The sequence below is a fragment of the Gopherus evgoodei genome, unplaced genomic scaffold (genome assembly GCF_007399415.2).
Source record: "Gopherus evgoodei ecotype Sinaloan lineage unplaced genomic scaffold, rGopEvg1_v1.p scaffold_34_arrow_ctg1, whole genome shotgun sequence".
Classification (NCBI taxonomy): Eukaryota; Metazoa; Chordata; order Testudines; family Testudinidae; genus Gopherus; species Gopherus evgoodei.
This window is the reverse complement of record NW_022060016.1, coordinates 1,679,710-1,693,660: the sequence shown is the minus strand read 5'-3', so window position 1 is coordinate 1,693,660 and position 13,951 is coordinate 1,679,710. Positions and strand designations below refer to the sequence as shown.

Here is a 13,951-nt window from a genome sequence, read left to right as displayed (position 1 = left end):
GGCGGTGGCGGGGGGAGCCTGGGTTCTGTCCCGGCTCTTGGGGTGCGGGGCAGGACGCCTGGGTTCTCTCCTGCCTCCGGTGGGGGGAGGGGGCGGTAGGACGCCTGGGTTCTTTCCCGGCTCTTGGGCGGCGGGGGGAGGGGGGGTTGGGCAGGACGCCTGGGTTCTCTCCCGGCTCTTGGCCGGGGGGGGGGCAGGACGCCTGGGTTCTCTTCTGGCTCTTGGGGGGGGCAGGACGCCTGGGTTCTCTCCCGGCTCTTGGCCGGGGGGGGGGGGCAGGACGCCTGGGTTCTCTCCCGGCTCTTGGCGGGAAGGGGGGGCAGGACGCCTGGGTTCTCTCCCGGCCTGGCCTTCCCTTCCCCCGGCGGCGGCTGGGCGGCGCTGCGGGGGGGAGCTGGGCCCGGCCTCGCCTCCCCGGCTGGCTCCGTCTTCGGCCGCCGCTTCCCAACCCCGGCCCCGGCCCTGGCCCCGGCCTGGCCGCGTGGGGCCCCTCCGCGGTGAGTCCGGTCGGGGTGTGGGGAGCTGGGTACAGATGGGCGGTAAATGTGTGAGGCAGGAGAGGGGTGTGGGGGTGAATGGCCAGGGCTGGGATGTGGGGGGGAGTGGAGTAGATCAGTGGGTCTGAGATATGGGGAGGGAGAGCTGGGGAAAGGATGGGGTGGGGTAGATCTGTGGGGCAGGGCTGGGATATGGGGTGGGGGTAGATCTGTGGGGCAGGGCTGGGATATGGGGTGGGGGTAGATCTGTGGGGCAGGGCTGGGATATGGGGTGTGGGGAGCTGGGTACAGGTGGGTGGTAAATGTGTGGGGCAGGAGTGGGGTGTGGGGGTGAATGGGCAGGGCTGGGATGTGGGGGGGAGTGGAGTAGATCAGTGGGTCTGAGATATGGGGTGGGGTAGATCTGTGGGGCAGGGCTGGGATATGGGGTGGGGGTGGAGGTAGATCTATGGGGCAGGGCTGGGATATGGGGTGTGGGGAGCTGGGTACAGGTGGGCGGTAAATGTGTGGGGCAGGAGTGGGGTGTGGGGGTGAATGGGCAGGGTGCGGATGTGGGGGGAGTGGGGTAGATCTGTGGGGCTGAGATATGGGGAGGGAGAGCTGGGGACACGATGGGGTAGGGTAGATCTGTGGGGCAGGGCTGGGATATGGGGTGAGGGGAGCTGGAGGTAGATGTGTGCGGTGAATGGGCAGGGAGTGGGGATTAGGGTGTGTGTGGGGAGCTGGGTACAGGTGGGGGTAAATGTGTGGGGTGTAAGGGTGAATGGGCAGGGCTGAGATGTGTGGGGTAGATGGGTGGGGATGGGATATGGGGTGCAAGAGCTGGGGACAGGATGGGGTGGGGGTAGATCTGTAGGGCAGGGCTGGGATATGGGGTGGGAGGTGCTGGGAAAAGGATGGGGTGGGGGTAGATCTATTGGGCAGGGCTGGGATATGGGGTGGGGTAGATCTGGGGGGCAGGGGTCTGAAATGGAGCAACCTAGGCCCAGACCCTCACAGCTGCTGCCGGGTGGTTGGGCTGGGCCCCAAAATGGCCATCGTCCGGCCTCATTCCTGGCTGAAGGGGCCGTGTCCCGTTCCCCCCCCACACACACACATGCAGGGGCGGCTCTAGACATTTTGCTGCCCCAAGCAAGGCGGCATGCTGTGGGGGGTGCTCTGCCGGTCGCTGGTAGGGTGGCAGGTGGCTCCGGGGGACCAGCGGAGGGTCCGCTGGTCCCCCAGAACTGCCTGCCACCCTCCCGGCGACTGGCAGAGCGCCCCCCGCGGCATGTCGCCCCAAGCACGCGCTTGGCGTGCTGAGGCCTGGAGTCACCCCTGCCCCCACACTCTGAGCATGCCCCCGCCCTGAGTGCTGAGGGACAGGGGCAGGTGGACGGGGGGAGGGGGCTTGTGAGTGGAGACTGTCACTTCCCCGTTAGCGCTGAACAAAATACCTGCGGCAGGATGGGATCGTCCACTGGCCAGGACAGAGCCCTGGTTGTGCCAGCCCAGCGCCCCCTCAGCTGGGGGATCCCTCATCCAGTGCTGAGATGCAGCCACCTCTGGGATGACGCATGGCTGGGGTGGGGGTCTATACACGGATTCCTTGCCTGGTGCTGAGATGCAGCCACTTCTGGGGTGGGGCGCAGGGGACTTGGGGTCCCAGTGGGTCTGGGCTCTAATGAACTCTCTTCCTTCAGTGCAGACCGGATGCTCCCCGTCCCCACCATGAGCGAGCTGGGGTCGCCCCACCCCAGCAGAGACCGGGCCCCCTGACACCTTCCCAAGTCCTCTGCGCGCTGGGCCCTGTCATGTCCCAGGCCGGAGAGGGGCCAGAGCGAGGGGCCCGGCCCAAGGAGAGGTCGGGCGAGGCCAGGGGGCGGCGCAGCGGACGCAGGAGAACAAAGCTACCGGGGCCCCCGGCGGGGCAGGACTCAGAGGGGGCCGAGCCGGGCCGGCGGGCAGGGCATTCGCTGCGGCAGAGGATCCAGGACGCGGTGGGCCAGTGTTTCCCCATCAAGGGCAGTGGTGGGGCCCGCTCCCCCGAATTCTCCCCTTCCCAGCGCAAGATCCACCTGTGGGAGCTGATGCTGGAGACCTGCCCCTTCCCGGCTGGCTCGGAGCTGGCCCGCAAGTGGAACCTCATCAAGCAGCACACGGCGCCCGTGTCGGCGCAGGAGGGACTGGCCTGCGGCAGGGCGGGGCCGGCAGAGGACGAGGACGACCGGCTGCGGGAGCGGAGGCGCATCAGCATTGAGCAGGGGGTGGAGCCGCCCCCAGACGCCATGATCCACACCTTCGAGGCCACGGCGCAGATCAACCCGCTCTACAAACTGGGGCCCAAGCTGGCCCCCGGCATGAACGAACTGGCCGGGGACAACTGGGCCCCCCTGGCCCCCCAGGAGGAAGAGGAGGAGGAGTTGGTGGCAGCAGCTGCGGCCCCAGAGCCGGAGCTCCGCGTCCACACCCAGATTGACTACATCCACTGCCTGGTGCCAGATCTGCTGCAGCTGACCCGGCTGCCCTGCTACTGGGGGGTGATGGATCGCTACCAGGCCGAGGCTCTGCTGGAGGGGAAGCCAGAAGGGACCTTCCTGCTGCGGGATTCGGCCCAGGAGGATTATCTCTTCTCAGTCAGTTTCCGGCGCTACGGCCGCTCACTCCACGCCCGGGTCGAGCAGTGGAACCACAACTTCAGCTTCGACGTGCACGACCCTGGCGTCTTCCACGCCCCCACCGTCTCGGGCCTGCTGGAGCGGTACAAAGACCCTAGCGCCTGCATGTTCTTCGAACCCCTGCTCTCCCGGCCCGTGCGCCGGCCCTTCCCCTTCGCCCTGCAGCACCTGTGCCGGGCTGTGGTGGCCGGCTGCACCTCCTACGACGGCATCGGCCACCTGCCCATCCCCGGCGCGCTCCAGGAGTACCTCAAAGAATACCACTACAAGCAGAAGGTGCGGGTGCGGCGGCTGGACACCCGCTGGAACTGAGCCCAGAGCCCCGCCCGTGGCTTTCATCCTCTGGGCCATGGCCCAAAGACGAGGGGCCGGCTCCAGGATCGGGGCTGATACGAGGCCGTATTGCCCGTGAACTTTCTGTCTTTAACAGCAGGTTCTGGGCCCCCTGTGCCCCGGGACTGTTAGGTGGAACCATGTGTCCCAATTACTGCTCTCCCCCCCGCCCCGGGGCCGAGGAGGGGGAGGTTTCGTTAAAGGAGCCCCTGCCCCGCTCCTGGTGGGAGGCAGCCGGAGCTTTAATCAGCTGTTTTATTTAAAGGGGCTGGGTTGCTGGAATAAAATCTTGTTGCTGTGACTGTAAGGGACCCCTGGTGTCATGTCTCTGGGCTGCAGCAGGGATGGGGGCACCCAGCTGTGGCCCTCAGCCCCCACTGCTAGCTAGGAAAGGGGGCGGGCTTCCACCAGATGATTTGGGGGCTCTTGGCCACGCGGGAACATTGTGGCTGCCCGACGGCTGGGGCTACAGCGCCAGGCTGTCCCTGCTCTGGCTAGCGGACCTGGATCCAGCTGGGATGAAACCCCTGAACTGAGAAAAATAGGGGTAATGCTCAGCTGTGACCCACTCCCCTTCACCTCCTATTCCAGCCCTGGGCTCCATGCCCCTGGTTTTTCACTGGAGCTGGGCCCCTCATCGTGGGGAGCAACCCTCCTCCCTCGGTTCCTTTGGAGGCCATGTGCTGGGATCCCAGCTCTCCCAGAGGATGGGAGTGACAGACCCATTCCTTGGTCTGTGCCCCCTCTGTCCCCTGCCACCGATCCCCCTACCCTGGCCACACGATACAAGAACATCCTATGTACCATTCCCTGGGGCAGGGCTCTGCTCTGGCTGCATGAACGGGGATCTCGTATAGGAGCGGAGGGGTTCTTTCCTCACTCTGGTACTGGTGCGACCACTGCTGGGATCCTGGCTCCAGTTCTGGTGCCCACCAGTCAAGGAGGATGTTGATAAATCAGAGAAGAGCCATGAGAATGATCAGTGGGTTAGAAAACCTGCCTGGTTGTGAGAGACCCAAGGAGCTTAGCAAAGAGGTGAAGGGGTGACCTGCCATGGGAACAAATATTTAATCAAGGGCAGTCTAGTGGAGGAAGGGTGAACATGACCCCCTGGCTGGAAGTTGAACAAGTTCAGACTGGAAAGGAAGTGTCGGTTTTAGATGGTGAAGTCATTAACCTCCGGCCCCATTGAGCGAGAGTTGAGGTGGATTCTCCAGCATGGCCCATTTTTAAATGAAGCCGGGGCATTTTTCTAACAGCTCCGTGCTGGGAACGATCTCAGGCCTGCTACAGGGGAAGTCACGCGCTAGCTGATCTCACTGGCCCCTGCCAGCCTTGAGATCAGGACAGTCTCTGCATGCAGGAGCCAGATCCTGCCTCTGACGGGTTGGTAGAAAACAGGCCAACTGCCCCCTTTGTGGATTCTGAGCAATGGCTGGGAGCAGCTGGTCCGGCCCTGTGCTGTAGCCGCACTAGCTGGGGGGTTAATTCACCAACCTCCAGGCGTGTGTCACTCAACCACCTCCTCCCGGGAGCAGGGAACCAGGCCCCTTGGCAAGGGAACAACCCCAGGGTTGATCTCCACGGCAGTGAACAACTGGGATGCACAAGACCAGGAGCTGGTCCATTGGCTGCCCTGCTCTTGCAGCTGTTGGCGGCCGGGGGATTTTGATTGTAGGAGGCTGAGCCTGCTCTGGGTGTGGGGAGCTGGGGTGTCTCCCCCTTCCAGAAACACCCCTTGAGTTGTTTATAAACCTCCAGTTTTCCACAACCAGCCAAACACCATCTCAGCTCTCCAGCCGCATGGCCTGGAGCCACCCAGCCCTGGGGTGTGTGAGACAGGACCCAGCTTCACCCCAGGCAGCCCCACAGTCCCCTGCCCGCCTTAGGGACACTTCAAGCAGCAAACGGGGCCCCGCTTCTAGGCAGGCAGGTATGGGGCAGAAGTTACAGACCCAAGTTAGGTTTGTTCTGCCTCCTGGGGGTGGGAGCGATCAAGGAATGAGGATCAGAGACCGCACTCCAAGGTGACTTGAAGCAGGGGGTGAAAGACAGGAGCAATGCCAAGGTTGAGCTGTGGAGATAAGGGAGAGGTGCCGGGGGCTGCAGGACCCTGGGGCCTGGGCCAAGACCAGCAAGTGAGTGGTCAAGGCCAAACCACAGCCCTGATTTTCAGAAGCGCCGAGCTCTCTGCCAGCACGACCAGTCGCCTGTTCAGGGCTCCCACCAGCTGCCACAAGAGAGTCTGCTCCAACCTGGGGAGCGGGGCCGGTTACAGCCCTGCAGAGCCAGGGAAGGGGCAGTCCAGGCTCACATGACACAGGCCAGTTTGCCCAATCCCAGAATCCTGCACTTAGGATGGAAGAATCCCCTGGACTGCTACAGGCTGGGGACCGACTGGCAAAGCAGCAGTTCTGCAGAAAAGGACCTGGGGGTTACAGTGGACGAGAAGCTGGATATGAGTTGACAACGTGCCCTTGTTGCCAAGAAGGCTAATGGCATGTTGGGCTGTATTAGTAGGAACACTGCCAGTAGATCAAAGGAAGTGATTATTCCCCTCTATTTGACACTAGTGAGGCCACACCTGGAATAGTGCTTCCAGTTTTGGTTCCCCCACTACAGAAAGGATGTGGAAAAATTAGAAAGAGTCCAGCGGAGGGCAACAAAAAATGATTAGGGGGCTGGGGCACGTGACTTATGCAGAGAGGCTGAGGGAACCTGGATTGTTTAGTCTGCAGAAGAGAAGAGTGAAGCGGGGATTTGATAGCTGCTTTCAACTACCTGAAGGGGGGCTCCAAAGAGGATGGAGCTCAGCTGTTCTCAGTGGTGGCAGATGACAGAACAAGGAGCAATGGTCTCAAGTTGCAGTGAGGGAGGCCTAGGTTGGATATTAGGAAACACTATTTCATTAGGAGGGTGGTGAAGCACTGGAATGGGTTCCCTAGGGAGGTGGTGGAATCTCCTTCCTTAGAGGTTTTTAAGGTCCGGCTTGACAAAGCCCTGGCTGGGATGATTTAGTTGGGGTTGGTCCTGCTTTGAGCAGGGGGCTGGACTAGATACCTCCTGAGGTCCCTTCCAACCCTGATATTCTCTGATTCCCACGCAGGGGTTAGTGCCAGAGCAGTGGCTGGAAGGCCCAGGGAGCTGGGGTCAGGAACAGCAGGGGGAAGATGAGTGGGGTGGGCCCTGTTACATGTACAGCCTGGCACAAGTCCTGCCCTGTGCAGCAGTACGAGCACCAGCTGGGCATGGGCGGGCCCTACCAACGAGAACCCAGAATCAGTTCCCATGGTTGAACATGATGCCAGCCAGGGCTGATCAGCATGTGTGCTGAAAGGGAACGGACCACCCCAGCAGCAGGCGTGACGCAGCAGAAAGGGGCCCAGTTGGATGCAGAGCTGAGGGGGGCTAAGGTTCGGCTTAAGGGGGTTGACAGCATGGCATGGGGGGAAGAGCAGAGGGGTTCTGCCCAAGGACCCCTCGTTACAGCCCCATCAGTCCCTGCTCACACACCTGGAAGCTCCGATAATTTGGAGCCGACAGCCTATCAGCAAGGCTCAGGGGCCTGTCCATTCCCCTGGCTCAGACTACATTTCCCACAATGCACCAGAGTCCCTGCCAGCAGTGCACAGTGGGGGACGTAGTTCAGTCAACAGATCCTGGCACCAGAGGAAAGGGGGACCTGCTGCAGCGGGACAATGACACCTGGGGCCAATGGCAGGCAAGCCCCTCAAAAACACAGATCTTTCTGACCCCACAAAGCTGAAATTTGCCTGCAAACTGTTAGAAGGGGGGTGGGGAGGAAATCACTGTCGAAACCCCCATTTTCTGCCCCAAGACGGTTTGGATGAAGTAACCGAGAGCTGGGGGCAACTGCACAGAAGCCTGGCACTGGCTATTGCAGCGAGAAAGAAGCTCAGGATCATGGAGAGGAGAAAAACCCAGAGTTATGCCTCACACGTGAGCAGAGATGCTGCTGCCTCAAGGAGCCGGCCCTGGCTCTCCTCTTGGGAAGCCAAGCTGGCCCCCAGCCGTGCCCACGGGTCTCAGAGAAGCACAGCCTCTGGCATGAAGGGGCAGGCGGTGGTGGATAGCCAGGCACACCAGACAGGATTCACCTAAACAGCTGTGCCACATCTGGGTCCCTCCTACCACTCCCCAAGCGCTTGCCCTGCATAGGGAAGGAACAAAATAGTCAGTGCCCTGCCCTCCCCGCTAGTGAAGGCCTCAAAATCTTGGGTTTAAAAATACCAGATGGTGCCCAGATCTCTGCCTGTGGGAGCCAGGGGCGTAACAGCTTCCAGCCCAGAGTGCTCCAGGAGTTTAAGTAGCAAACCACCGCTCACCAGCGCTCTAACCACTGGGCCAGCTGCCCCATCCTGGCTCTTACCTTTGTAAAGAAATACACCCGTCCACACCGAACAAATCAAGAATAAAAAGCAGGGTTACAAAATAAGTACAACTTTATCAGAGAGGGTTTTGGGGTGTTTCCATGGGGAGGTCTCGTATTTGGTTCGGGGGCAGGTTCTTTCACACGGACAGACAGTGGGAGGTGGGACGCAGCGAGACAAAGAGCCAGCGAACACGGGCTGCCGGGTTTGGTTTTTGGTTTTTTTTTTTTTGTAAAGTTTTTTTTTTCTGTTTTGTTTTTTAATAACGTATTCATGGTTACCAGCCATAGTCATAACAAAAGTTATTCATAATAAAATGTATCTAAAATAACATTTCTATCTGAAACAGGAACCTTGTCTCTCTACTGTAGAAATAGGTTGGGGGGGGGTTGCCCCGTTTGGGGGTGGGGCTTTTTTTTTGTACACACTACTATGCGGTATATACTTTGGAAAGGCCTTTAACATTTAAACAGGTCTGGGGGGTGGGCTGAGAATTTCTTTTGTACCAACAGGAGGGGCTCAGCCTGTGGGGGTCATCTGCTTTGGGGCATGCGTCTCCCCCCACGCTGCAGAGAAATCCGAGGAGACGGGACTTTTTGTCCCAGGGCGTCTTTCTGGAAAAAGACAAACTTGTACCTAGGTCTTGGCAGGACCCTGTTCCCCTCTCCCCCACAAATAAATCCATAGGGCCCTTGCAAAGCCCAGTCCTCCCCTGCCCCCCTCAAATCCCTAGTGTGACCCTCACCCCAGATCCCCTCTGCTGCCCCTGAATGCCTGGAGGATACCACAAGCCTCAGGGCGACCCCGGTTCTCCACGCGGCGCAGTCCTTTGCGCCAGTTCTGCTCTCCCGTTGAAACGGCGTCATCTGCGCCTCCCGTTGCCCAGCTATCAGTGATGGAGCAAGGTGGTGGAGAGACGGGGGCCCCTTTCCCGCAGCTGGGCCCGCGCCCTTCGGTGCCCCGTGGGAGCAGAGCTCGGGGAAGGGAAAATTTGGAAGCTTTTAAATCTATTTGTTTTTAAAAAAAGAGTCGCAAATCAGAAGGAAAAAAAATAGGTTAATCCAATCAAAACGGGCATTGGGATGGGTAAAAGCCACACCCCCTGCCCACAGGCTCCACCCCCTGCCCACAGGCTCCTCCCACCCCCAGCCCATGTAGTGTTTTTTTGTTTTACACACATGCACACGCACACACAAAGCTTGGGGCTTAGGGGAGGGCTTGCTCCTGCCTGAGCATCCCCCCTCCTCCCCCCAGCAGGGCTCAATTCTCATTTCCCCTCACCCCCCCATGAAGGCATTTAAGGAACAGCTCTGTCCCCACCACCCCCTAAACCCAGGGGGGCATGTGTCTGCCAGACCAGCCCAAAGGGGCTTGCAAACAACCCCTCGCATCAAGCCCTTTCTCAGTTCATTAGCATCGTGAGAGTCCCGTGCTGCTCTGCCGCACAGCTGCGTGCTTTGCAGCCCCCGACCAGGAAGGGGCGCTCTAAACCAGCTGCCTGAGCTTGGTCTGATGGCGCTGCCAACACAGACGAGCTCCAGGCAGGGAGAGGCGACCCACAGGCAAACCCCAACAGGAGGGAGCTGCCAATTCATCCAGGTGGGTCTGCCCTGTACGGGTGGAGTCTTCCCAACCTCTGCCGGGGCACACATGGCGGGGGGGGGGGGGGGCGCCAAACCCATCAACCAAGCTGACTCTTGAGGGCCCCAGATGCAGCCACACACCAACACCCACCAACCTTCTAATGCTCCAATCACAGCAGCTTTATAATCCCCTCCTGGGGTGCATCCCACCGGAGAAGACGCCCAAAGGTTAAATACCCTCCAATGCGCCAACCCCTCTCCCCCCCAGTACCCCCATCACTCCCACCCCTACTCTTCAGCCCCAGCTCAACGCCCCTTCTCTGGGGCGTGGCTTCTTTCCCTGAATCCACCCCTTGCCCTATGGGGGAGGGCACGGACCCCCTCAAAGGCCACACCCCCAGCCACCCTCTTATGGGGGAGGGCATGGCCCTCCTTCAAAGGCCCGCCCCCAGGTCATCACAGGGTGGGGTGGGGAGTTAAGGCACTTAATACAATCCAGAAGAGTTCTTGGCCCCCATCTGTGGAGGCGTTTCCCCCCATCGCAGGGATCAGGCACGAAAAGCAGGTGTCGGGGGGCTAACCCGGAAGAAACCAGCTCGCCAGGTTAGCCCCCTGGTGCCTTTCGTGGCCAAGAGCGGCCGTCCTGCCCTGGGGTGGGGTGGGGAGGGGAGGAAAGTGAATCAGAGACACGCTCTCTCTCCTTCTCCACTCCTCACTCTCAGCTTTCTTTTTCCCCACGCTGAGAAAGGATGGGCGGGGTGGGGGGGTGGGAAGAGAGGTGGGTGGGAGGAGACACACACACATGCGTGACCCAAGATCCTGCTGCTTCTGGCTTCGTTACCCTGGGAGTTACAGGATGCAGCTCAGTATTAAACCATAGTTAAAGTAATAATAAAGTAGAAAAATATTAGAACGTATAAGATGGTAAGATTGTAGTGAGAGCTTCCTCCAACCCCCTCGCCCAGGCGGAGCTGATGGCAAACGCTGGGGGAGGGCAGGAGGGGGATGGGGTGGAAGATTCAACCACCCCTTTAAGCACCCCCCCCAAAAAATAAAGAGAACCCCCTAAAGCTTCTCAGGAACCACGGATCCCCGAGGCTGGTCAGATGCTGGAGGTCTTGTCGGTGCCATCTGTTAGGAGAGAAAACAGGCCCGGAGAGCGTTGAGTGTTGAGATGGAAGGGGACGAGTTGTCGTCCCGTGGCTGGGTTCGGGCCAAGGGGGTTCATAAGGGGCCGGTGATTCCCTGTGCCTGGTGGCGGCTCCAGTCACAAGCGAGAAGCCAAGAATTCACTGGGCCCCCCCAAACGCCAAGAGTAGCGGGAGGTCTCGGCCCAGGGTTTCACTGCCGACTATGCCCAGCTGCATGCTGGGTTCCGCCACAGGAGCCCTGTTGCCGACAAGGTCACCGCTAGATACGTGCGCCCCATGTGTCTGGCTGAAATCTAGGGCTGTGAGAGCGTCGCCCACCCCGGGGCGGGGTCAAGGGGAGGGTTTGGGCTCCATCTCTGTCTCCTGGGGACCTGCTGGCTTGTTCCCCCTCGAACATTCTCCCCTTCCGGGGCTGACCCCGCATCTCACCGCCCAGCGCGTGCTCCGTCATGCTCAGGCACAGCGACTCCAGCGTGGGGTTGATCTCCAGGTCTGTTCCGGGGATCTGGCAATCTATGGGTGGGGGGGGTGGAGGAAGGGGATTAGCCACGTGGCTCCCACATTCCCTGGTGGGTGATGGAAACTGGATTCACGCAGCACTCATGTGACCGCCCTGGCCCACCCAGCAAGGTGGCAGCTTCGAGCCTCATCCCCTTATTAACCCATGTGCTGCTACCTTCTCCACAGAAAAATGGTCTGTGATGGAGAATCCAATGACTGGGCCAGGAATAGAACCCAGGAGTCCTGGGTCCCAGCCCCCACTCCCCTCCCAGTACCAGAGAGGGAATCCAGGAGTCCTGACTTGCAGCAGATGGACACTACTTGCCAACACATGCAGCGTGCTCTGGGGAGGAGCACGACAGGCTTACACCCCACAGTCCAAACAGCCGAAGAACGAGTTGGCGGCAGACTGCCTCCCACCGGCCTGAGCTGGGCAGAACAACTCCTGTCCTGAGTCTGCCAAGGGCCAGTACCAGGAGAGCGACCCGGCTACTCACCCTGGGGGAACATGATGATGGCCTGCGGGGACGTGTGGACGGGTAGCGAATGGGTGCGCTGGACCGAGCTGCGGCTCTGGCCGGGCATGCTGTTGCTGCCCCCGGGATTGGCGAACCACAGGTTCTGCGGAGAGAGGGGAAAGACAGGGATAGAGGATGCAGGAGCCCAGCCCAGAGCAGCTGGATCCCCTAGGCTCACCAGCGCCAGCCTGGCACATGGGGGACCCAGAGACAACGTTCAACAGCAGCCAAGGATCGGGGTGGAGCCAAGTCACGGCCCCCTGGAAGGAACAGCGGGCTAACGCCACGCTGGGAGAGGGGGCTGGGCTCCCGTGCCCGAGCAAGTCGCAAGGCCCTTCTGCACAAGGGGGAAGGTTCTGTTGCCCCCCGGGGCGGGGAGGTGACACTGCAAGGGGAGAGCCCAGCTTGATTCTGCAATCCTAGGGCCGGCAGAGAGAACCCAGCTTTCCGACCTCACAGAGCAGCTCTTAACTCTCCCTCCCGCAAACAGGGAACCCCACCAGGCCATTTGGAGAGCAGAAATTCATTTTAAAAAAGGGGGGAGTGGCAATCAATTTATCCTGCTCTAGTCACTAGATCCCACTCCTTTCCTACAGCCAGGAATGGGGTTCAGGAGTCCTCCTTCCTGCAGGTCTGTCCTGCTCTAACCACTAGCACTGCGGATAGAACCCAGGAGTCCTAGCTCCCAGTTTCATTTAAGATACCTATCCGGTCACCGTAATACACAAGCACCTCATAATCTTTAATGTATTTGTCCTCTCATGCCCCCTGGCAGGCAGAGCAGATCTATTAACCCCATAGTAACATGGAGAAACTGAGGCATGGAGACTATGATGGAGAATCCAATGGCTGGTCTGGGAATAGAACCTAGAAGTCCTGGCTCCCAGCCTCCCTGCTCTAACCACTAGACCCCACTCCCCTCCCAGAGCTGGGATAGAACCCAGGAGTCCTGGCTCTCAGCCCTCCCCAGTGGACCCATCCCCTCCCAGCCCTGTGTGTTAATGGACCTAGACATTTCTCTCTCTAACCTGCTGATCTAGACAAATGAGTCCTTCTAGATTGGCACCCACTGCTCCTGTTCATTGTAAAAATCCCTTCGGCTCAGCTGGTGCTTCAGCCAGAGCCACGGGGGAGTCTGGTTAGAGAAATCGGCCCACACCCGTGGCTCCGGCGACACCACCCGCCCCGCTGAACTCACCTGTCGTCCCTGGCTCCCGAGGGCTGGTAAGTGCATGCCGGGGCAAGACCCCTCCAATCCCCGCTGGGCTCAGCAGCCCCAGGCGGCTCGGGGGCATGGCTCGAGGGGGCATCTGGAACGGCCGCTGCCCTCTGCGTGCAACGCCCACCCCCACAGATCCAGCTATGGGGAGAGAGTTGGAACCAAAAGCCCACCTGGGGGAGGGGAAAAGGCAAAACAAACAAAGGACTGTTCTGAAGTCACCAGAGATTCTAGCTACTTGCTGCATCCCTTTGGATTGACACCCCGCATCCCAATTTCACGTGGGACAGGTCTTTGGAGCGCCCCCTCCCACAGCAGCCCACACATCTTAGATTTCGGGTTAGGCAGCCTAAGTCACACATCAAGGCAGAGCTGGGGCCAGAATCCAGGTCCTGGAGAGCCTGATTCACTGGGCCATACTATCTAGCCAGATCGCCCAGGGGGTGTTATTCAGCACTGTCCCCCCCATGCCCCCGTACTCGCAGCCTTCATGCCATTCCACAGCTGAGCCCTGCACACTGGCCACACCTACCCTTTCTGCTGGCGGTACCCTTGCATGTCCAGCACGGCCTTCCGGGGGAATGCTCGCAGCAGCTTCAGCACCTGCTGCTTCCAGGACAACAGCCTCTTCTTCTGTGTCTCCGTGAATGCCTGCGGCGCACAGGGACAGCGCCGTCAGGACGCTGGGCAGGCACCGGGACATAGGGATGGGGCGGGAGCAGCCGCAGGGAGGAGGGGGGCACTTTGCTATGGAGAGTGGAGGGATCCGAGCACATATTCAGCCCAAAGCAGATGTGGGTGTGGAGGCAGTGTGTGGTGGAGGGGGTGGGGGGTGGTCCTTAAATGACCTGCTTGGATCAGTTCAACAGCCCTGGGGCCTGGGCTGCTGGGCACGGCGGAGCAGAACCCAGGGGTCCTGAGGGGAGCCAGCAGCCCCCGCTCCCAGGATCAGAGGGAGGTTTCCATGCAGACGATACCTCGTGAGTCAGGCACTTCTCTATGAGCTGGAGGTAACCGGTGATGTTCTCCTCGTCAGGCCGGGAGACGAGCAGCTGCGTGCACACTGCGAGGGGAGCAGAGGGGTTACTCTCCAGGCCCTTC

The 13,951-nt window shown here is 60.3% G+C and overlaps 2 protein-coding genes across 3 annotated transcripts in view; one reads left to right on the top strand and one right to left on the bottom strand.

Moving 5' to 3' along the window:
- The first annotated feature begins 405 nt into the window (after nt 1-405).
- On the top strand, nt 406-3,794 carry LOC115641346 (suppressor of cytokine signaling 5-like). Of its 2 annotated transcripts, none has more exons than XM_030544429.1 (2): nt 406-497; nt 2,185-3,794. In XM_030544429.1, exon 2 carries the CDS (start codon nt 2,291-2,293, stop codon nt 3,464-3,466), a length of 1,176 nt encoding a protein of 391 aa, XP_030400289.1. In that variant the 5' UTR covers nt 406-497; nt 2,185-2,290; the 3' UTR covers nt 3,467-3,794. The 2 variants fall into 2 exon arrangements, with proteins under 2 accessions (XP_030400289.1, XP_030400288.1); XM_030544428.1 differs by having other exon boundaries at nt 2,180-3,794.
- A 6,383-nt stretch (nt 3,795-10,177) lies between these two features.
- The window catches only part of SAMD4B (sterile alpha motif domain containing 4B), a 33,918-nt gene continuing 30,144 nt past the window's right edge, over nt 10,178-13,951 (bottom strand). Inside the window, 7 exon segments of the mRNA XM_030544447.1 lie at nt 10,178-10,592; nt 11,042-11,125; nt 11,611-11,734; nt 12,830-12,848; nt 12,850-13,023; nt 13,383-13,501; nt 13,828-13,913. Of these exon segments, the coding sequence (XP_030400307.1) occupies nt 10,564-10,592; nt 11,042-11,125; nt 11,611-11,734; nt 12,830-12,848; nt 12,850-13,023; nt 13,383-13,501; nt 13,828-13,913 (635 nt within the window). The 3' untranslated portion in view covers nt 10,178-10,563.